This window comes from Sphaeramia orbicularis, chromosome 12 (assembly GCF_902148855.1).
Source record: "Sphaeramia orbicularis chromosome 12, fSphaOr1.1, whole genome shotgun sequence".
Lineage (NCBI taxonomy): Eukaryota > Metazoa > Chordata > Actinopteri > Kurtiformes > Apogonidae > Sphaeramia > Sphaeramia orbicularis.
Genome location: NC_043968.1, coordinates 7,067,957 through 7,091,767, shown reverse-complemented (window position 1 = coordinate 7,091,767; position 23,811 = coordinate 7,067,957). Strand labels below are relative to the sequence as shown.

At 38.4% G+C, this 23,811-nt stretch overlaps 1 protein-coding gene across 2 annotated transcripts in view; it reads left to right on the top strand.

Moving 5' to 3' along the window:
- Positions 1-23,811, top strand: part of LOC115430148 (microtubule organization protein AKNA-like) — a 37,813-nt gene that overhangs the window by 10,838 nt on the left and 3,164 nt on the right. The window contains exons 5-19 of one of the 2 annotated variants that reach the window (XM_030150047.1): positions 1,176-1,320; positions 1,420-1,541; positions 1,619-1,678; positions 5,907-6,025; positions 6,108-6,258; positions 9,724-9,887; positions 11,985-12,149; positions 13,171-13,384; positions 15,702-15,805; positions 15,951-16,177; positions 16,860-17,007; positions 17,464-17,595; positions 19,272-19,399; positions 19,639-19,788; positions 23,511-23,597. In XM_030150047.1, the coding sequence (XP_030005907.1) occupies positions 1,176-1,320; positions 1,420-1,541; positions 1,619-1,678; positions 5,907-6,025; positions 6,108-6,258; positions 9,724-9,887; positions 11,985-12,149; positions 13,171-13,384; positions 15,702-15,805; positions 15,951-16,177; positions 16,860-17,007; positions 17,464-17,595; positions 19,272-19,399; positions 19,639-19,788; positions 23,511-23,597 (2,116 nt within the window). Of the gene's footprint in view, positions 1-1,175; positions 1,321-1,419; positions 1,542-1,618; positions 1,679-5,906; positions 6,026-6,107; positions 6,259-9,723; positions 9,888-11,984; positions 12,150-13,170; positions 13,385-15,701; positions 15,806-15,950; positions 16,178-16,859; positions 17,008-17,463; positions 17,596-19,271; positions 19,403-19,638; positions 19,789-23,510; positions 23,598-23,811 lie in introns of both variants that reach the window. The other variant, XM_030150046.1, reaches the window with a different exon arrangement.

Here is a 23,811-nt window from a genome sequence, read left to right as displayed (position 1 = left end):
AAATGCTGTCAACCATCAGACGACACTGAGCAGAAGCATCCATGTATACTCAAGGAAAAAAGAAACGCACCATTTTCATTTCTTCGATTTTTTTTCAGAAATATGACAGTTATTGCAAAATTACAAACTACAGTGAGTTCAGTACTATTCTGAGTCCAAATTAAATGATTGTTTTCCTGGTTCCAGTTGATTGATTTTGATTAGCAATAAGAACTGTATTTGTGTATTCCTCACCCATGTCTGCTCAGGAGTGAAACTCACAGATGAATTGGACCTCTCCTCACTTGTGCACAACCATTCCCTATAAAAGACACCAACATGGAGCAGAAACACATTTGTCCACAATGACACCACTACTGCAGCTGGACAGAGATGGGGCCACTGGCATGTTTCAGCTGGACGGAGCAGACAGGCCGTAGCCAGGCTGTTTGGACTCCACCACTCTACCGTTGGACGCCTTGCTGAGCGTTACCACACCACCGGCTCCTCCAACCACCGTCCCAGCTCTGGTCAACCGCCTGTTACAACCGCTGCACAGAACCGTGTCAATCGGCTGGCACACATAATAATAATAATAATAATAGTAATAATAATAATAATTTATTTGTAAAGCGCTTTCAATCAAAGTGCTGTACCGATATAAAATCAATCACAATAAAACATAAAAACTAAAAACATTAACCGTAAAAACAAATCAAGACATATAACACAGAGTGAACAAGTGGGTCTTTGAGCTTCCGTGACAGGTTTCGGCCCGATGTGGCCCCATCTCTCTCTGGTTGCAGTAGTGGTGTCATTGTGGACAAATGTGTTCTTGCTCCATTTTGGTGTCTTTTTATAGGGAATGGTTGTGCACAAGTGAGGAGAGGTCCAATTCATCTGTGAGTTTGACTCCTGAGCAGACATGGGTGAGGAATACACAAATACAGTTCTGATTGCTAATCAAAATCCATCAACTGGAACCAGGAAAACAATCATTTCATTTGGACTCAGAATAGAACTGAACTCACTGTAGTTTGTAATTTTGCAGTAACTGTCATATTTCTGAAAAAATCGAGGAAATGAAAATGGTGCGTTTCTTTTTCCCTTAGTGTATCAAACCTCTCCATAATCCAACAGTATTTGTGCACCTGCTGGGCCTGTCTTTGACCGGGTCTCCCTGGTGTCTCCTCCAGGTGAACCTGTACTCGGACCCTCCGAGGCCGGGCCCGTCTGTGCGTTCTGGACTGAACCCGCAGCCGCTGAAGCTCATGACGCTGGAGTTTCCTCAGGCTCAGAGATCGGACGTCACCTCGGCCTCCGCTCCTTCAGACACACACAGTACAGTCACTGAAACACCCACCACACATCTGCCTTCAAAGAAACGCCACTCAAGTATTAAGATGAAAACATCCTGGTCTCATTGTGTCAAATAAACAGGAAGTCCCGCTGCCCGTGGTTCTCCTGCCGCCTCCGTCTCCTCCACCACAGGCCTGAACCCGTCGACGGGGAGGCGGATCACTGAGCTCCTCAGCCGACAGTCCGACGGCTTCCTCCAGCAGGTAAAAGCTCTGCCCCACCAGAGCAGAAATATGGGACGTTATGTAGAGACGTTAAGATGTTCATGTTCTTCACTCAGCTGCAGGGCTTCGATGAGCTCCGAAAGAGTGGAAAACTGCAACCACAGGAGCAGATGAAGGTAAAAACAGAACCAACAGTTAACCCACCGGTGTCCCACCCACAGAGGCCTGTCCAAAACGCCAAAAGAACAGAACCTGTGCAGTGCCGGAGTAAAGTCAGAATATTTTAACATTTTTTTTGTATTTATCAACTTGAGCCACAAAACAAAAATACCAAATGCTCAATAACTGATATTTTAACCCAGGGCTGTCAAACTCCTGTTAGTTCAGGGGCCACATAAAGCCCAATATGACCTGCAGTGGCCGGATCATTAAAATAATAACATAATAGTACATAAATAATATCAATTCCAAACTTAGTATGTCTAATTTCTATGTTTTAGAGTGAAAAAAGTAAAATTATATTATTAAAATTTTTACATCTACAAACTATCCTTTAAAAAAATGTGGAAAAACATGAAAAAACCATGACCAAAATGAAATTTATGAAGAAAAAAAGTGTAATTTTAACAATTTATGCCATTATTTGGCCTCAGCTTCTCATTTTTACATGTTCATTGCAACGCACAGATCAGTGGATCTACAAATACACAAAACATTTAATAACAGAATATTGGTACAATTACTCTTAAATCTCTTAAGACACTTCAGGTTGTTCATATTTGTTCACGTTTTTCATTTTTTGTAAAAAGCTAGTCTGTAAATGTTAACATTTTTGTGTAATTTTACTTTTTTTACACTGAAACAAAGAGAAAAATATGTGGTTTTCATTATTTATAGTTTATTATGATAGTATTTTACTGGTCTGACCCACTTAAGATGGAATTGAACTAAATTTATTTTAACATCCTTGATTGTTCATATCTTCAGTGTAATTTTTTTATTTCAGTAATTCATCCCACAGGCCGGATTGGACCCTTTAGCGGGCTGGTTTTGGCCCCCGAGCCGCATGTTTGACACCCCTGTTTTGACCCTTTGAATGCCATGTTTGTAAAGTAAATAAACCATATTTTTGATATAAAACTTTTTTTTTTTATACACTACTGTTCTTCCTTGGCCCATGCTGCACCCCTCCAACCAAAGAACCAGAAAATCAGCGAAGTAGTTCTTGTGAAAATCTGCACAAACAAACAGTCCTGAAAAAATAATCTTCAGCAAAACCTGAAAGACAAAACTCTGGAAAAATTCATCCCATGTAACTCTGCTTAGTCTTTGCTTTTTACTGAGGCTCAAGGAAACGGAGAGAAGCATTTTACACTTTTTATAAACTCTGATCATCAGTGTTCTCTAATTTATGATAACTCTACAATATGACACTTTAGTAAAACATGAAAGTGTTGGTTTAATCCTCCAGTATTCCACCCAGAGGTCCTTCTAACCACCAAAAGTGTATAATCTGCACAGTGGTAGCGTCCAGATGTTTTTCATATAGTTAGTTTTTAACTTTTTTTTTCTATTTCATCAACTTGAGCCATAAACAAAAATACCAAATACTTGATAACTGTCATTTTTTTTTACACCTTCAATGCCATGTTTGTAAAAAAAACAACATATTTTTAAATTTAAAAAAACACAAAACTTATTTCTTTTTTTCAATATACTTCATAAAAACTGGATTACTTGATATTTGCAGCCTGTCACTGGTCAGTGATTTACACCAACATTGGTTAATATGCATTTTTTGTGCTAGGTCAAATGTTAAATGCTAAAATGTGTCGATGCACATTTTGTACTCACTTGGGAGAAGGGTGTTATTGTAGGAATTTTCTATTGTTTATAATGTGCTAATTTTAGTGGCTGTGACCTAAAACAAACTGTGAAAAACAATATGACCCTTTACAGTCGTGGAAAAAATTATTAGACCACCCCTTGTTTTCTTCAATTTCTTGTTCATTTTAATGCCTGGTCCAACTAAAGGTCCATTTGTTTGGACTAATATAATGACACCAACAAAAGTATCTCATAGTAGTTTAATGTCAGAGCTGATATCTATCCATTTAACATGTTTTCTTGATAAAAACCAAAATCACTTCAGTTCTTCCATCAGTATCTATGTTACTGTACTGACAAAAACAGTGCTTTTATTCATTCCATGTTTTCTTTTCTGTCTGTTTTAGTCACATGACACATACAGGAGTTAGGACTGGATTGCATAACCACTGTTTTTGATGACTTTTTTTGTAATTATCTTTTTTTATTATTTTTTTCAGTCAGCATCATCTTAGCATTTGACATTGTGTACATGACTTCTATGTACGTAAAAAAAAAAAAAAAAAAAAATAGATAAAATAAAACAGACTCAAACAGGGGAGCATTGACAGAAATAGTAAAAATATACAAAGCAACCCAAAATATAGTTAAAGGGAAATAACAGGTGTATTTCACATTCCATTCTTTTCCCCTGTATAAGATGAACACTGAACATTTAAAGTGTGTAGCATGAGCCAAGGGTTTACATGGATCTATATGCACGTTACTCTTATCAAGTATAATCGGCTCTTAATAGTGTTATAAAATCAACCCAGTTTTTCCAATACTTGGTGAATTTGTCTGAATCCAGTCTGACTGAGAAAATCCACTTCTCCATCCTATAGACGTCATGTATAACCTCTGTCCAGTCCTCCATTTTTGGTGCATCCTTTTTTAGCCACTTCCTAGTGACGGTTTGTTTTTGATGACTTTTGATGGTCTAATAATTTTTTCCGCGGCTGTTTAACATGAGGTGCCAAGTGTGCAGGATATGCTCACCCAGATACCAGAGGGTTAAGCCTGTAACTACAGAGTAAAACAAGTGTTCAGAGAACGCAAACCTCCGCCAAGCACCCCGAACAGTGTGCAATTTAACACTGATAAATGTAAATGTCCACAGAGTCCACATCCCACAGTGGATGTGGGCAATTTTGGGCCAGATACAAGATATTGTTCTAAGCTACGGGTGGATCAAACTGGAGGCTAATCGGAGTTGTTTTGAATTTTTTATGAATTTTGGAAAATTGCTCAATGATGACAGATGGAAAATTGTAGATTTTGTGACCTTGAACTTTGGCCTACTTGGTCCAAAATGTAATGGGTTGGTCCCAGGGCCTAGGCCTATCTGTGGGGAAGATTTGGGAAAGATGGGTGGAAGAGTTTTCCCGTAAAGTTGCTAAAAAACTGTGATTTGGATCGTATTAAATGGTAGTTGAATGTGACTTTAAATTTTGCTCTACAATGTCAGGTGAATATCATACATCATGAACCAAAATGGAGAAGACAAAAAGTAATGTTGCAGGTTGTTTTGCTTGAAGAATCTTCTATTTTCGCAGATGCATCCTCCTTTGTACTGAACAGTCAGTGTCGGGTCAGGTTCATGTGTGCTGAACTCAGAGAAAAGGTCAGAAAAAGATCTTGTCTTGCAGCTTTGTGGTAAAAGCGAGCTGAGTTCATCTTGATTATGAACTTAGGGACTTTCTGTGGTCAAGAATTGCTCAAGTGTTAGAACTAGACATACTTACAGAAACTCTTTGTGGTTTAACTCTGCAGTGTTAGCTAAATCATTGGTGCAAATGTCAAACCAAGGTGTGATTAACTCAGGTGAACTTTCTAATGTGTTTTTTGTTAGAATTAGCTAATGTGGAGTTATTGACGTAAGCTGTGACATGTTTTACCCAGCAACAAGTGTTCGACCAATCATTGAGATTATGAACCAAATATGGAAGTCTTCCAAGTGACTGAAGACTATAAAATGTGATGACGAGATGAGACAAGGGGGAGACGAATAGTGTGTTTGATGCTAGACTAAATGATCACTGACTTCTTTCCTTTTTTTGACCTTTTCCCTGTTTTTGCCTGAAGCAATAAACCAAACTATTATTTTAACTTTTTAAAACCTCAGACCTTCTCTTTGGTGAGTTCTTCCATTTCTCCTGGTTTGGTCCTTCCATCCGAAACATAACTGGTGAGTTAATTTAAATTACGCGACCCCCCTCTGGGGCAGCCCGGATTTAACCGGACAGCCGTTTTTACGGAAGTATTGGAGTAAGGTGGAGAAACACCGGCGGTCATGTGTTCCGCATGGGCACGCAGTTTAAGTCAGAGCAAAGCGGAAAGAGTACCCGGTGTATAAAATATAAAGATGTCTGACGCGGTAAATTCATTAACCGAAATTTAATTGTGGTTTTTGAGATTTACTGTTACTGGCGTGTTCAAGAAAACAAACAAACACACAAAGCAAAGTGATCACAGTACCTCCTGGAGGAGGTCATCAACACATCTTCATCTTCATATGGGAGTTTTCCTCTCTTTCAGGGTCTCTCTCAGCTCCTGCAGGTCCTCGACTCCTTAGAAAGATCCTACCTGTTGGCGAAGGACGAGCACAAAGTCCTGCAGCAGCACGGAGCAGAAAGCAGCCGCTTCGACCCCGAACGGTGAAACAAACGACGGCGCCGTCTTACATTTACGGTGACGCGTCTACACTGCGGTTCTGATGTGTCTCCTGTGGACTTTCAGGGACCTGGAGGCTCTGATCTTCCAGTTTGGACTCCAGATGGACGAGCTGAAGGAGCAGGTGGAGCAGTCACAGCCCACCCAGGAGGCTCCGCCCACACCTCCTCCTCAGCCCACACCGTCACCTGCTGTCTCTGAAGGGGAGGAGCTACAGGTACTGTGTTCTCTTCTGATTTTTACCACATCAGCTCCTGAAAACCTGAAAAGAAATGCAGCACAATCGTCTTTACATGTTCCAGATCATCTTTAAAGTATATTTCCAAAAACAGTAATAACAGAAATTCATATTTGGGGTTTATGATACAGTGACGACAGGAGTTTGAACATTTCACAGATCACTTTAGAGAAGGCTTTTAAGGGTTCATATTTGTCTAAACCCACTTTTATTAGTCTGTGGTTCATTTCTTTGTGTATTTGGATCCTAATAGTTCAGACAGTTTAAATTTGAACCCTCCAGCTGCTGCAAAGCTATCTTTATATTCATTCTGGCAAAAATCCAGTGGATTTCTACACCTGTTTGAATTCCTGTTTAATTTGTTAAGTTTTATTACTAGTTCCGTCTCCACATTTGCACATATCAGGTCCAGACTTCAGACGAACATTTCTCCAGTTCGACATAATTGTTTATCAGCAGCAGTGGTTGTAGTCCAGACTGAAAATCTGTCCAAACTTGGAGCCCATTACCTCAAATGTTCAGCTGTTGGTTGAACAGGACAGAGCAGCACAGCCAATAACCTGGAGGGGGCGGGGCCTGAAGTGGCTCATGTGCATTTAAAGGGCCAGCGCTCCAAACGACCTTTCTGCTGTCATTACTCAGAAATATGATCTATATTATAATATTATATTAAAAATATACACCTTTTCACTCATGTTTAATATAGAAATCCAAACTGTATGTACGTATACATCATGTTTTGTTAAATGGATGAAGAAATTACTTACTTACTAAATAGGGTTGAAGATGGACCTGTGGAGTTGAATTAATGAAGAATTCAGATCCAAGCAGAGCATTTACAGTTTATGGAAACCACAGGGAAATGTTTGAAAATGAAGAATTCCATTTAAAAAAAAAAAAAAACATCAGTCCTTTAAGAGTGTTTTTTAATCCTTACTCAATGCTGTAAAGTGTTTAGAAAAGGTGTATATTTTTATCCACCCATGGGAAAAGTGGCAGAGCAGTGGGATGGATGTCTGTTGAACATTTTCAGGTAGATGGATCGGACAAGAACAAACTGTCATTTCTCCAAGTAGCATTACATACAGAGGTTTGCATCAAAAAAAGAGACTACACCAGCATTTCTATGAAAATGTTCAACTGGAAGCACTTCAGAGTCTGAAACAGGACCCAGGACGCAGCACTTTGTGTCTGAGCAGAACAACGACTCAACAGACAATGATAGTTATTTTAAATAAATAAATAAATAAATAAATGTGGAAATATCTTACATTTGAGAAACAATTACACAATCTCTGGCTTTAATGAAGCATATCATTAGCCTCATAGCATAATTGCATAAGTCATATTTTTGGCCAAATTGTGAAATCTGCATAACTTTACTCTCCTAACACTGCTGATTCATTTTATGCAGAAATCACAATGTGGGCAAAAATATGACTTAGGCTATTATTATGAGGCTAACGATATATATATATATATATATATATATATATATATATATATATATATATATAAAATTATGTGGTGATAACTATTAATTGTAAGAAAAAAAAAAATAGACTAAAATAAAATTAACGTTATGGTTTAAGCCTTTCTTTTACTGTTGAAAAAATATATTAAATTGTTGATTGTTCAGGTTTTTTCCAAATGGGTTCAGATACAACAGAATGTCTTTAATGCACATAATAACACCTGTTTCAATCCCCACTGTACATTTAACCCTTTCATGCATACTGGTCACTCCAGTGGACAGTTATTCTTCAGCTGTTCTCTTGTTATTTCATGGGTTTTGTTGTTTTAGTTCCATATCAATTAACACAGTGGACACTCATGCATACACTGACATTCATCCCATTACTGTAACTTTCCTGTTCTTGATAAACCTGATCTGCACTAACATATTTGAGTATAAATCAATTGCTAATTGTTATTAGACTGTAATTAAGTTTGTTTTAAAAAACAAAAACATGTTTATTTTGCATATTAACTGAGTGTGTAATGGCTAGTAGGCCTGTAACGGTACACGTACCGAACCGAACCGTTTCGGTACACACCTGTTCGGTTCGGTACACAGCTATACCGAAACGGCACAGTATGATGAGAAAAAGAAAAAGGAACGAAAGACGTCGTTTGATGCGGAACTTTAAATCCGCGCAAGTTTCACACGGACATATGGAACTAGCGCACAACGACTCGAAATATGAAATAGCTGCTTCTGTAAGGTTAAAAAAACAAAAATCTGATGTGAACCTGAAGGGAACAGACTGAAGACCCTCCACCATCATTACAGTCCAGTTTGGATCAGTTCAGGTGAAAGACAACAACGAGGAAAGAGGCGGTGATAAGACAGACGTTGTTTGGCCCCAAGGAACTACGGTATTTCTAGCTGACTAGCTCTCTCTCTCTCTCTCACACACACACGCTGTATATAATAGAGGAAAAGAACCCGGAAGTTGTAAAGGAGTTGAAAGGATGTAAAGTTTCACTTTCGTTTCATGCCAGCGTTACTCATTACGTTAGTTATGGACCGAACCCCCACGTATAACCCCCCCCCAAACAGAAATCCCCCCGTGTTTTTGACAAGTCGCGCGCGCACACACGCACAAGTACACAAAGTGGCCTAAACAGTTTATCTGTCCTAAAATAAATAATAATTAGGTTAATTTATTTGTCAGTGTTGCTCTTCAGTTTGTTTACACAGAATACCAGTTTGCTCTCTTGTTGCAATTCATGTGGAATTTTTTTTTTTTTTTTTGTTATTTTAGAGCAGAATGTGAACTGACAGAAATGTGATTAGATTTTTGATGTTTGTTCAAAACTTCCTTTCAGGGAAAAGTGCAATACTAATGTTTAGAATACATTTAGTAATATTTTATTTTCTATTTGATTTATAGCAGCAGAATTATATTATTCCTCTTTTTCTATATTCTATTGGCTCCAAAAATTGGTAGAAGAATGTTCAAAAATTCATAAATGCATTAAAGACATTTTGAGGGGTTTTCTTTCTTCCCATACCGAACCGAAAAAAACCGAACCGTGGCTTTCAAAACCGAAAACGTACCGAACCGAAAATTTTGTGTACCGTTACAGGCCTAATAGCTAGTATTATAGTATGTTAAAATGTGAGAGAATATCAGACCAGCAGCATTAAAAATGTTTTTATTTCATAGTTTTCACACAGTATGTCACTTCAAAAATGAAACACATGGTGTCCGGCTGAGTGGACATTTTTGTAACTTCATGAAAAACAGGTTCATAAAAAAATTTCACATTGTTTTTTTCATGCCTAAAGAGGAATAAAAACAGTCAGAAAAAAATCTCATAATTCATGCATGAAAGGGTTAATATTTGTGCAGCTGATTCCACGATGCTTTCACTCCATTCAAAGCCACGGGTCATATGTCATATTTCAGATAATATTTCATACGTTTCTCTCCTCAGAGTCCACCTTTGCTCTTCACAGCCGGTCCAGGATCTGGAGCCGAGGTGGAGGACTCGACTTCAGCCGGAGACGAGGACGGCGAAGAAACTCTGAAATCTGTTTTCTTTGAACCTCTGAACAAACCCAGACGTGTGGAGCCGGGCTTTACCGCACTGTTAAACCGGTGAGTAAAAACCTAATCATTACCGTTAGATCTACAGAAACACTGGTTGTATTTTTAACCCATAAAGACCCAAACGTCCACTGTCAACCAAAGTCCTCTACTGATCTAAACGGTGAACCACTGATTCTATCAGTACATGTCAATAATTGGTGTAAAATACAGTTTGTCATCTTTTCATGGTCATCAGATGACCATATTTGGACGTTCAGAGGCTCCGTAGTTACCATGGAAACACCATCATCTTCTCCAACATTGATTCACCAGTCAAACCCATGGAGTTGGATCAGTGACAGTGGACGGACACACTGGGTTTATGTTCAGATAATGAGAAATTTGACTGAAAAAGCCACCTTAGGATCAGTACCTAATTAAAATATTGTTATCTGCAAATAAAAAGTCCATCACAAGACTGTGGTCCAAACTAAAACCCCCGACCATGGACCAGTGGGCGTGCACTGTGGAGGAGGTCTATGTTCTGGAGAGACTGACACACAGACTGAGACCGCAAGAGTCACAGTTTGAAAACCAGTGGGAAAAATGGACCAATTATAGAAGGCAGCAAGAGGACGCCACCACCACTTCTGCTACTACCAGACATTCATTCATTCATTCGTTTGTTTATTTCAAGCATTTACAGAATACAAGCAAATTCAAAATTTAAAAAAAAAAAATCATTCATCTGTACTCGAAAAGGAGTGGGAAGAAGAAAAACGTATTTAATCCCACCCCCATTCTCATCATCAAATAACTGAACATAAGAACATTTTAAATCCTCACTCCTGTCCTTTGACTTCAAACCAGAACAATGAACAAAATAGAACAAAAATAGGCCTAAACCGAATTAGAATGAACTCATGTGGCAGTATTTACATCATAGAACCAAAATGTGTGTGAAAAATAGAAACAAAGTACATTCCCGGTGGTGTTACCATGGTAACAGTTAACAGTCAACTTACATTATAATAATTACAGACCAACAATGGTAAAAACAAAAAACTACAATAGCACAAGTGGTAAAGAACAGCAATAATTACAGACCAATAATGGCAAGAAAAAAAAAATCTACAACAGCACTAATGGTAAAAGGCAGCGCATCCCAGCGATGGTCAGAACGACAGCAGACGGTAAAGGACAACACAGAGCAACTAAATGACATGAACATTTAAGACAGAATAGTGATGGAACATCAGTTTTAAGACCCTCCATCTTTATACTGGGACCAGACCATCTGTTTATGTAATAGTTTAAATCAGTGGATATTTTGCCGTTGCTTGTGTTGGATGTCCAGACTGTTCCACAGTTTCACTCCACATTCAGACAAACAAAAACATTTACCAGTGGTCCCATATTTGGGTAATGCCAAATCTCCCAAACCTCTTAAATTATGAGTACTCTCCCTAATTGTGAAGTTTTTTTGTACATTACTTGGTAGTAATTTGTTGAATGCTTTAAATAAGATTATTGCTGTATAATATTTTACAAGATCATGGATTTTCAATAGTTTTGACTGAATAAAGAGATTATGAGTGTGTTCTGAACGTCCAACCTTATCAAGGACATGATTCATCATCACAAGGTTGAATACTCAACAACGTATATGTGTTTCACCTTTCCACTGTAACAGTTCAAGAAAACTTTAATAGAAAATAAATTTAAAAAAAGAAAAATTCTCCTTTTCTTCAGTTTTTTTTCTGTTTTGATATAATAACCTTTGAATTTACTCTGCGCTTTTATGAACATCTACATGATCAGTAAATTAAAAATAGGAAAATAGATGATTTTCACTGGAAAAATGCAAAATTCAGAGGATAATATAATAAATGGCGATAAATCCCTTAGGAAAGGTTAAATAGAGAGAAAAATTCACCTGGGAAGTGCCACAAAACTCACACTGGATCCTCATGGGTTAAACACTGAAGCCGCCATTTTGTGACAAGCAACATAACGGAATGAAACAGCTTTTTGAAATTCTGATGTCAAAATTGAATACTAAAAAAAATAAACTAAAACCTCTGGCCTGACTTCATTCTGCATGTCTTCAGTTGTTGGATGTACTGTCTGGTGCTGATCCTGTAAACGTTCGGCCTTTGTGTTCAGGCGTCAAAGCTTCGAAGAGCTTCCCAGACGATCAAACATCTTCCTGCTGGAGGCGGCGCCCGCATCTACGGGTTCAAGAGCCAGAATCCAGACCAGAAACGAGGACAACGCAGGACTGAGACGAACAACAGGAAACGCAGAACCACAGAGAGGAACTCCCAACAGGTGAGTGTGCAGAAAATACACGAGAGGGTTTTTATCCTCGAAACCAGGGGTGTCAAACCCCAGTCCTGGAGGGCCGGTATCCTGCATGTTTTAGATAGTTCCCTCTCCCAGCACACCTGGTTCAATTAATGATCAGCTCATCATCAAGTTCTGCAGAAGCCTGATAATGATGGAATGGATTCCAGGTGTGATGGAAGAGGGAAACATCTAAAACATGCAGGATACTGGAGTTTGACACCCCTGCTCTAAACCTTGAACAGTAACATATTAAACACATTCTGGAAACAGACGTGTGAGTACAGCTGCACGGTTTACTGGAGATGGAACTAATGTTTTGTTTTTGTTTTTTTTTTCCCCACAATACTTTTTTATTTTAGTTTTACAGAGAATATACAAAATAAGATCAACAACATAGCTTCTCTTTTACATTATAAAAAAAAGTAATCTATTACAACAAGTACATTGTGTACAGTGAAATAAAATATCAAGTTTTAAATTAAGGAACTATCTTAACAAAATGGATGGAATGTAAAAATAAATAAATAAATAAATATCTTTAAAAAATATTTACATAATATTTTAAGATAAAAGTTCAGATAAAATTAAAAAAAAATAAATAAAAAACAAAAAAACAAAGACTCCCAGGCATGGTAACTACATGGTCCCTAAAAATCCTTATTCTTCTTCAAGTGTAATATTTAAGTTTTGGACAAAATCGATGAAACGTTTCCATCTTTTCAAACTTTTTTTTTCAATTTAAGTTATTTTGTAGAGAGGAAGGTTTGTTCACAGCAATTCACTGATCTTCTTTCCAGGCATTTTGTTTGTTTTGTGAATTTTCCGATGAAAGAGGGTAAAAAAAAAAATGACAGAACTCTGAAATAATCCCTTTTTTTTTATCATAATCTTGTCTAAAGGGGAATAATTCAGTCGAGTCAGAACATTGTTTTGATTTGATAACATTTCTAAGCTGCAGATACTTAAAGAAGCTGGAGCTGATTCTGTTCTTCTTCACTGACAGTAAATCCGATCCCAGTCCTGTTCGTGGCAGCAGGTCCAGTCCTCCTCCACCTGGACCCTCCAGACACCCGTCCAGTTTACCCAGTGTTCCTGTGGGGGTGGGTCGCTCCCACAGCAGCAGCATGAGCAGCCTGGGGGAGATCACTGCTTCAGAGAGGAGGAGGAGGGACAACAAATCCAAAACCACGAGCGTCAGACGGACGGTGATGTGTCAGGTCAGACCTTAACGTGGATCGAACATTTAGGACTGGGAAAAGCAGGAGGAGGGTTTTTAGATTTTATTTGTACAGTAAAACAAAGAATGACAATGATCAAAATGCAACAAAATCAGCATATGAAAAAAGATGTAAAAAAAAAACAGTAGCGGATAATTTTCGTGTCCTTTTGACTGTGTTACATGCAGATTTTTGTATAAATTATAATGTAAATTAATCTAAAAATGTGTTTTATCTGAAAAATAGTTTCTCTTTTATCTCAGTAAGTATTTATTTTTAAAACAGACCCAAAGTGCTTCCAAACCTGCTTCAGAACATTAGTCTACATCTGGTTTGAACGTTTAGCCCCCGTGTCCTGTTTTTCGGACCAGTTTCATAGAAGCACCCGCTGCATGTGACCCCCTGTAGTGGCTTTACCTTCAGCCACTACTACGGTGCAAGCTTCGAATAGTTTTGGATTTTTCATTCTAGTTTAGTTTTATTTAGTTTTGGCTTTTTTTCTCTAATTCAGTTCGTTTTAATTAGAGCAGGTTTGCTAGTTTTTGTTAGTTTTCATTTTTTTTCTAAATGCTTAGTTTAGTTGTAGTTCAGTCGTCTCTTTTCTCTTCTTCTCTGTCGTCGTATTCAGATAAATCCCAGACAGGACTCTGCTGCTTTCTCCCAACTTTAGTCTCCATGTTTCCAGGTAGAGTGGGGACCAGACGACGACTGGAAACCACAAGTGAACACAAGTGACGGACCCTTAAATATCATATGGTGCCACTAGATAAAATTGCTAGAGCAAAATAAATCGCTTTCATATCAATCCGACATTGAAAAAGACAAAAACGAAGGGAATTTTATCCATAATTTTTATACGTTTTAGTTAGTTTTATAAGCACACAATACAGTTTCAGTTAGTTCTCGTTTTTTCTTTTAATTATAGTTTTTATGTATTTCAGTTAACGAAAATGTTTTTTACAATTCTAGTTTTCGTCATTTTATTAGTTTTTGTTAACGATAATAACCTTGTTATGGTGTGGAAGGGTCCAACCTGTTGTATTTTTTGACGCGTGCATGAATGAATGTCCGGCTGGTTTTCTTTGTCTTTGGATATGCCGATCCATTTATTCACTGATATCAAGTCCAAGTGTTCAGTTTAGGTCACAGTCGTTGTTCCACGTACTTTCTATAAATAAACAAAATTGGCTCCTTAACATAAAAAACAGTGAAAACGCCGACCAACTAAATTTATTCTGTGTCTCACGGTCAGAAAATTGTTTGGGGCGGTCCTCACACACGCCCCGCCCACCTCACACAGCAGGTCTATGGAACCTACCAACACCCATGATGAACTGCACATGTGGCGATCATCACAGCCACACCCACTAAACAACTATTAACCCTTTCATGCATAGCGGTCACTGCAGAGGACACTTCTTCTCCAGCTGTTCTCTTGTGTGTCCTGGTGCATCTATAGCCCGTCCGTCCATGGGAGTGGATCCCTCCTTCACTGTGGTTCTTCCCGAGGTTTCTCCCTTTTCCCACGGGGTTTGAGTTTTTCCTTGCCAAGAAGGAGGGTCTAAGGACGGGGGATGCCCTGGACATTACTCATTTTCTTGCTGTTTATTTGACTGTTGTTGTTTACATCCAACTGACTCTGTAAAGCCCTTTGAGATAACCTTGTTGTGATATTGGGCTACACAAATAAAATTGAATTGAATTGAATTGAATATCAACCAACACAGTGGACACTTATGCACCATCCCATAATACACTGCAATTCATACTGTTACTGTAACTTTGCAGTTCTTGAGAAACCTGATCTGTAGCAACATATTTGAATGTAAATCAATTGCTAATTGTCATTAGACTGTAATTAACAGTTTTTGGGGGTTTTTTTTTAAACAAGAAGTTGTTGTTTTGTTTTTTGCATATTATTTGAGTCTGTAATAACTACTATTATAGTATGTTAAAAGGTGAGAAAACATCAGATTAGCAACATTTAAAAAAAATTATTTTTGTCAGTTTTCACACAGTATGACAGTAAACACATGTTTCTTTGCTTCAAAAATTAAACACATGGTGTCCAGCTGAGTGGACATTTTTGTAACTCCATGAAAAACTACGTTCATAAAAAAAATTCAATCACATTGTTTTTTTTTCAAGCCTAAAGAGGAATAAAAACAGTCAGGAAAAAATATTAAGATTCTCATAATTCATGCATGAAAGGGTTAAATTAAGGTCAAAATAAAGAGGAATAAACAAACAAAACTGTATTTTGGCTCCAACACCCATCACTCAGGCCGACACACTTCTACCGTCTGTTCTGTAACAGGACGGTGTCATTTCCCCGGAGACCGACAGCGGCTTCATTGGCTCCGAGAGCAGCCGTCTGACTCCTGCAGCTGCCAGTCCACTCCACCAGAGGGCGCCACACAGGTACAAACACTGTCACTGCACCATAACCCCCACCACCACCACCACCCGGCTGCAGTCAAACACCTGACGGCCTTTATCGTTGTGATTTTTCTCTGTTTTAATTAAATCCTGTGTGTTTTCCATCTCTGTGTTTCCGTTGCGACAGCGTTTCGGTCAAACCTCAGACGGTCACAGACTCGGCTCTGCGTCCCGCTCCGTCACCTCCCATCAGACGCAAAGGAGGAGACGCTCCTGTCAGGCCTCAGCCGGCGAGGACGGACCGAGCAGAGAGGAGGCGCATCTCCTCCTCCTCCTCCTCCTGCTGCTCCTCCACACAGCATCCACCCAGAACCCACAGTGAAAGCAGTGAGTCTGGACTGGACAGCGACCCCCGTGAGTCCATGTTTTATCAGGAGTTTCAGCATTCAGCTCCTGAACTCACTCACATGTTACAGCCTGACACTTTTATTCACCACGTCTGGTTTATTAACCACACTGATCTGCCTTGGCGGAGGTCTGCGCTCTCCAGGTGCTTTTCTAGTTTAACACTGTTTAGTTAAATAATGGTTCTTTCAATCATCCTAAAAGCACTTTGTTCTGTCTGAGAGATGGATGTTAGCTCCTCTGCTGGGTTTGCACAAAAATAATGTATGATGTTGGATGATTCAAGGACTGTCCACTATTCATTTTATCCACAACTAATAGAAAATGAACATTTGAGCAGGATCTTAAACTGTAATGTCCCTGAAACATGACTGAAGTTTTTAGATATGAAAGTTTTGTGATATAGCCTTAGATCCTGTTCTGATCAAATAAAAATTTGTTTAGTGTTTGTGCAGATTTCTGGTGTAATTAGAAATATTGCCTTGTTAACAGTATTGTGATATATCATATTGTGATTCTAGTATTGTGATTTGTATCGTACCTCCAGATTCTTGCCGATACACACCTCTAATAAGAACTGGCGTGACCAACGACATGATTCCATAAGCTCAGTCTCATTAGTTTTGTATCTTCTCATATTAAAACTACATCTGAGCCCAGGTTCTTTAACAGTTTATGCGTCTCTCTGCAGCGCCCTCTGTGTCTGAAAACGACAGTGACCACTTCGCTGATTCCACAGGCTCCGCCCACAGCTCCCACTTGAGCCCCTCCGCTGCTGCGCCGCGTCACCATGGCGATCGCCTCCGAGCTGTGAGCTCCAGTCAGACGGCAAAACACAGGTGAGCGTACGTGTGGACGCAGCTGTTGACCACCCCCCCTGCATCCAGGTCTACGCCCCACTGTTGAGCCGAATGTGGCCTCAGACCCAAACCCAGACCACTCAGGGTTTTCCAGCAGGTCCCACTCAGACCAGGACCTGCAGAGTCCACCACCAGAACCACGTGTGTCATCTGTATCGTTTTAACTCCAGATTCTCATGTATTTTATTCCAGAGGCGGGCGATAGGGAGGTTATGATGCGTGAGTAACGAGGCTGCATGTTGTGTGTTTGTGCACGGTGTGTGTGTGTGTGTGTGTACACATACATTTGGATGCTTTTGCGGTGCAGGACTTCACCCTTCACATCAGGACTTATGACTTTTCAGGACCACATACCATGGTTCAGATGTGCCATAAGATGTAAAGTTTTGTGGTGTGTGTGTGTGTGTGTGTGTGTGTGTGTGTGTGTGTTTTCAGTGAGGCTCAGCGTCTGCAGGCTGAAGTGAACAGACTGAAGGAGTGGTTCGAAGGTTATATGAAGAACACAGTGGGAGGATCAGCTTCAGCTGAACACAACGCTCCCCAAAACACACCAGCACCTCACACCAGGTCAGTGGGATCCAAACCAGTGTCAGTGTTAGGGCTGTTAGAAAATATCGGTTCTAAAATATATCGCAATGTTTCATTTCACAATACTGTATCGATATTAAAAAGTACTGTATCGATATTTTTAGGTATTTATTCAGATGCAGGTATTGTGGAGGTTCATTTTTGTTTTTCTTTTTTGTTTATATTTTCTTTATTATTACTTAACACTTTTATTAAATAATGTTCGTTCCTTTGTTGGGTTTGAACTCAAATCCTGTTCTGATGTTAGTTCTGAACTAATAGAATCTGAACATTTGAACAGAATCTGAAACTGTAATGTCTGTAAAATATAATTTAAGTTTGAACACAGGAACATTTTGTGATACAACATTAGATCCTGTTGGGATCAAATAAAAATGTGTTTAGTATTTGTACAGATTTCTGATGTAATTCAACTCTTCAAGGAAATAATCATTTTTAAAAAAGAAACAAACAAAAAATTGGTTTTGTAACAGTATCACGATATATCCAATCCAATCCGACTTTATTTGTAAAGCACTTTAAAACAACCACAGTGGACCAAAGCGCTGTACAGAAAAATAAATAAAAACCAAAATAACAGTAAAATACAAGAATAGATTAAAAACGTAAAAAGTTGTACAATTTAAAAACAACAACAAATATCGTGATATATCGTATTGTGAACCTAGTATTGTGATTTGTATCGTATCGCCACATTCTTGCCGGTACACAGCCCTACTCATTATACTCTGTTTGTGGTCCTTATTCTGAAAAAGACAGTAGTTCTGTCAAACTGTCTACGTCACAGTTGTCAAACATACGTGGGATGAATTTGTGAAAAGCAAAAATGACACTGAAGATATTAATCATTTTAGTTCAGGTTCCACATACAGACCAAATATGATCACCAGTGGGTCAGATCAGTAAAATACTGTCATAATAACATAGAAATAGTGTCAACTCCAAATTCTTCTTGTTTTAGTGTGAAAAAAAAAGTTAAATTACATGAAAATGTTTACAAAAAAATATGAACTTGAATATGAACAAATTGAATTAGAGGAAAAAGAGTCAAAACTAAATAAAACTAAACTATAATGAAAAATCCAAAACTATTAGAATGTTGCTCTGTTCATAATAATAATAATATGAACCTGGACTTATAGCGCCTTTCATGGTACCTAAGGTTGTTTGACAGAAAAAAAAAAGGGTGGGGGGTAGAAATGTGGGCTTTTCTTTTGGTTGTGCATCTCGACTCCAGTCTGAACAACTATGATAATTATAACTAATACACATATCATAATCAGAATAATTCCCACAAAACAGAACGTACTGTTTCCAATACCAGTACTAGTTCAAAGTCCTGTTGTACACTGAATCACACATGTAAACAAGAAAAGCACTCGGAGAGCGCAGACCTCCGCCAAGACAGATCTGCCCTCCCCCCCAGATCACCACCAACATTTCATCATTTCTTCCTTGTGCCAGTATCAACATTTCCTGAAAATTTTATGAAAATCTGTCCATAACTTTTTGAGTTATCTTGCTAACAAACAAACACACACACACGCAAACATACAAAGCAAAGTGATCACAATACCTAATAATTATACCTAATAAGGTAATAATTCACTGATGTGTTTAGCTCTGCTCATCTTCATCTTCATCATCATCATCAGGTCTGAGAAACAAAGGAGTGAAATCAGAAAAGGAAGCACAGAGAGACGGACTGATGACGTGGACAATTCAGCACTGAGACGAACGATCCAGCCCAGATCCAGATCTGCACACAGACCACCGACTAACAGCAGTAAGTCCTCCAACAGAACGTACTTCACTGTGTTAACTAATACTTTGACTTCTAACCAAGATAAATCTACTGTACATTAAATCCAAACACTCAACATGTGGATTTAAGTCTGATCGTATTCACACACATGTGGAACCATAAATCAGCATTTTTAAGAATGAATGTAATATTTAAAAATCATTAAATAATGGCACATTATTAATTAACAACGCAAAATGTGCATTTTTTCCCCCCAGTTTCAGAGCCACAGACGTCCACTCACAGAGTGTCCAGATCTACTCAGACACCCTCACAACGACCACCTCAAACAGCAGATGAACCCGACGGCAGACCAAGCACAGCTCCTGTTTGTCCTCAGTGTTTGACAGGACCAGGACAAACCAAACGTAAGAATAAATAATTACAAAGAAGACAAGATGCTGTCGTGTGTCTTTCCATTCATACCTTTACAGAGCTCTGGATTCATTTCTAGTTATTTCCAAAGACCACAGATAATACTAGTGGTTCCCTCAGGTAACTTACATTATAGTCCAGTGGTTTCCAACCTCTTTTGGCTCGTGACCCCATTTTAACATCACACATTTCTGGTGACCCCAAAACAAAGACATTTTTTACTAAAATTAATTTGTTTTTGATCATGTAATAGTTTGCTATGCCATGTTGCAAATAAATGTTAATTTTAGAGGACATTTAGTCTATATAATGTCTATTATTGTGGACAGAGGCAGTAAATCCAGGTGTAGATTACTGCACAAAGGGAGAATTGAATTCTCCTTGGTCAGGATCTGTCCAGTCAGTCCAGCTGTGATTTACAAGGAGGACAATTAATACTGAACAAACAAGAACTGAAACTATGAATTATGAAAGAGCTGCAGCATCTGAAACTGACCACAGTGAACATTTGACACAGAAACAGAACCACAGTGCTGCAGTTTCACAACCACAGTTTGTCATGTCTGTTATGGACTGGGATTGTCTCTGTCAACTCAACATGTTTTTTTTTTTTTTATTAGTAAGTTTTTCTTAATTTTTATCCATTACTATAAATTTCAGGTGACTTCATTTGAGTCACAGGCAACCCCACATGGCGTCCCGACCCCAAGATTGAAAAACACTGTTACGGCTCATTTTCAAATGACATTTCCAGACGACTCGTGTTAATATTAGAATTTTGCAAGACGACCTACTCACAGAAATCTGCTGTCATTGGTTGGAGCCGGACACAGAGCCCAGCTGTGCACCGAGCACAGCCGGCCAGAGCACCTAGTGTACCATATAGTGTTTTTCAACCTTGGGGCCGGGACTGAAATTTCTAGTACTTGATAAAAAAAATTCGAAAAACGTACTAAAAAAAAAATCTATGGTGAGTTGACAGAGACAATCCCAATCCATAAAAGACAAACTGTGAGTGTGAAACTGCAGCACTGTGGTTCTGTTTATCTGTCAAATGTTCAGTGTGGTCAGTTTCAGATGCTGCAGCTCTTTCATAATTCATAGTTTCAGTTCTTGTTTGTTCAGTATTAATTGTCCTCCTTGTAAATCACAGCTGGACTGACTGGACAGATCCTGACCAAGGAAAATCAAATTCTCCCTTTGTGCAGTAATCTACACCTGGATTTACTGCCTCTGTCCATAATAATATACATTATATAGACTAAATGACATGACAAGCTGTGGAGTGACTTTGTGGAACAATCTAGAACAGGAGATAAAGGAAAGTATAAACATAAATGTATTTAAAAAGAGGTATAAAGAATTGTTTCTAAATAGGTATAGGGAACATGAAGGATGAAAATAGTATTGTTACAAAGTTCAGGTGTGGTTTCTTGGAATTAAGAGCGAGTAATTTGAATTTCAGAGATTTTGATATGTGTGAGTGGATTAGAGTGGGGGCAGATGTGAAGTCTAAATGAATTGGGACTGTGGGTGTAAAATTGTGGAATGCATTTAAGTTATCTACTCCTTTGGCAAAGTTTAAAAAAAAAAAAAAGAGTACTTTAAGTTTAAATTATTCAGAAATATTGAATTGAGATGGTAGATGTGTTTCTGTTGTTGACTTTTTTTTTTTTTTTAAATTTGTTATTATGGTGTGAATGCTCGATGCTGTACACATTTAAGTTGACGTAAGCAGTGTATTAGTTGAAAAGGATAGGCAAAAAAATAAGCTTTTGCTTGTAGCCTATTCCTTTTTTGGTTTTTATGTTTATTACAATTGATGTACTAGTACAATGACTGATGTAAAACCAAAAATAAATTTATTCATTCATTCATTCATTCATTCATTCATTCAGATGTCCTCTAAAATTAACATTTATTTGCAATATAGTATAGCAAACTATTACATGATCAAAAACAAATTACTTTTAGCAAAAACATGTCTCAGTTCTGGGGTCACCAGAAATTTGTGATGTAAAAATGGGGTCATGAGCCAAAAAAGGATGGAAACCACTGACCTAGTGTGACCGGCCATCCGCCTTTCTGGAGGAGAAATCCGTCTGGAATGGCAGGGCTTGAATCCAAAAATGAAGGCGGGACTAACAGGTGCTGAGTGAAGCAATCACAGACAAGACGGACAAGGCGCTTTTGTTAGAAAAACTTAAGAAAACAGGGTGTAATCAATTCAGTCCTTATTTTTGAATCAAACAAACAAACAACAGTCATAAAGAGATTTGTGGACTTAGAACTGACTTTGACTCATGACAAAAAGAAGTCTGTGCTTATGACGCATTGCGAAACACCCGCCCCCCCAGACTTGTGACTGGTCCAGTATAAAATATATCAGGCATATTTCACAGGACTGCGACTGGCCCAATTCCAGACTGTTTGGTTATTGTCGAATACACTGAGGAAACCGGACGGCTGGCCAGGCTACAGAGCCCCCCCGGCTGTGCACTGCACCCAGCCTGTTTAACTTAAACAGAACCCAGATCCAGTTCCAACTAAGGGCTCATTTATGCTTTACGTTAAACACGCAGACGGATGCAGACGGAGCGTTCTGTCCGTCCCCTGTGTACATTACATACATAATTCTGCCTGTTTTCCGGGGGAGCTTGCAGATCTGTACCCAGATGGAGAATACAGAGCAGCACTAGCAGGAACCGTGGAGGCAGCGTTGACATTTGAACAGAATAATTTCAATTATGCACAAACAACCAATTTTATTATCGTTAACGAAAACTAACGAAATGACGAAAACTAGAATTGTAAAAATATTTTCGTTAACTGAAATAAATAAAAACTACAATTAAAGAAAAAAACAATAACTAACTGAAACTGTATTGTGTGCTTATAAAAGTAACTTTAACGTATAAAAATTATGGATAAAATTCCCTTCGTTTTTGTCTTTGTCAATGTCAGATTGATTTAAAATCTCTTTATTTTGCTCTAGCAATTTTCTGTGCTGTCACCATACGACACTTTTTGGTCCGTCACTTGTGTTCACTTGTGGTTTCCAGTCGTCTTCTGGTCCCCACTCTACCCGGAAACATGGAGACTAAAGTTGGGAGAAAGCAGCAGAGTCCTGTCTGGGATTTATTTGAATACGACAACAGAGAAGGAGAGAAAAGAGACCACTAAACTACAATTAATACTAAAACTAAACTAAAACTAAGCATTTAGAAAAAAAAACGAAAACTAATAAAAACTAGCAAACCTGCTCTAAAAAGGAATTAAAACTAACTGAATTAGAGAAAAAAAGTCAAAACTAAATAAAACTAAACGATAATGAAAAATCCAAAACTGTTAGAACCTTGCAAACAAGTGCAAACACGTACTTAAACTCAATCTCACTCACTGACTGCTGCTTGTTTACTTACACTCATTGCCCGGAATCAATGATGGTAATCAATCAGTCAATGATGATGGACGTCACTTGTGGTCGGTAATGGCTGCCCCCCCAGCTGCCATAGGTTCTTCCCCTGCCTGTAATTCACATAATGTAAAGGTCCAGTGTGGTGCATTTATGGTGAATTTTTCACTGAATTTGTGCCTCTCTTGCTTGTGAGTAAAACACCAAACACAATTAATGCCATAAACATGACCAGTACAGGTTCACTTTAAAGCAGAGTCTGATCTGTAATGGATAAGTGATGTGTTTCTTTTCCGTCAGAGTCTGTTGGAGCTGCAGTACTGAACCACTCGCCTCATCACTGTCTGATCTGTGGACGCCCTGAACCGTTCACCAGCCCTGGACCAGGTCAGTACCATCTAGGGATTTAACGATTACCGGTATAACGATAAACTGCGGTAAAAATGCAGACGGTTAGTATTACCATTTAAATTCTAATTCTCATGATAACCGTGTTTGATTACTGCACTTTTCCGGAGAAAACGCCAACGTAAAGATCTGCTTTTATGTCAAATATTTGAGTATAGTTTTAATTTATTACAATTTTAATTGTCTATACCTA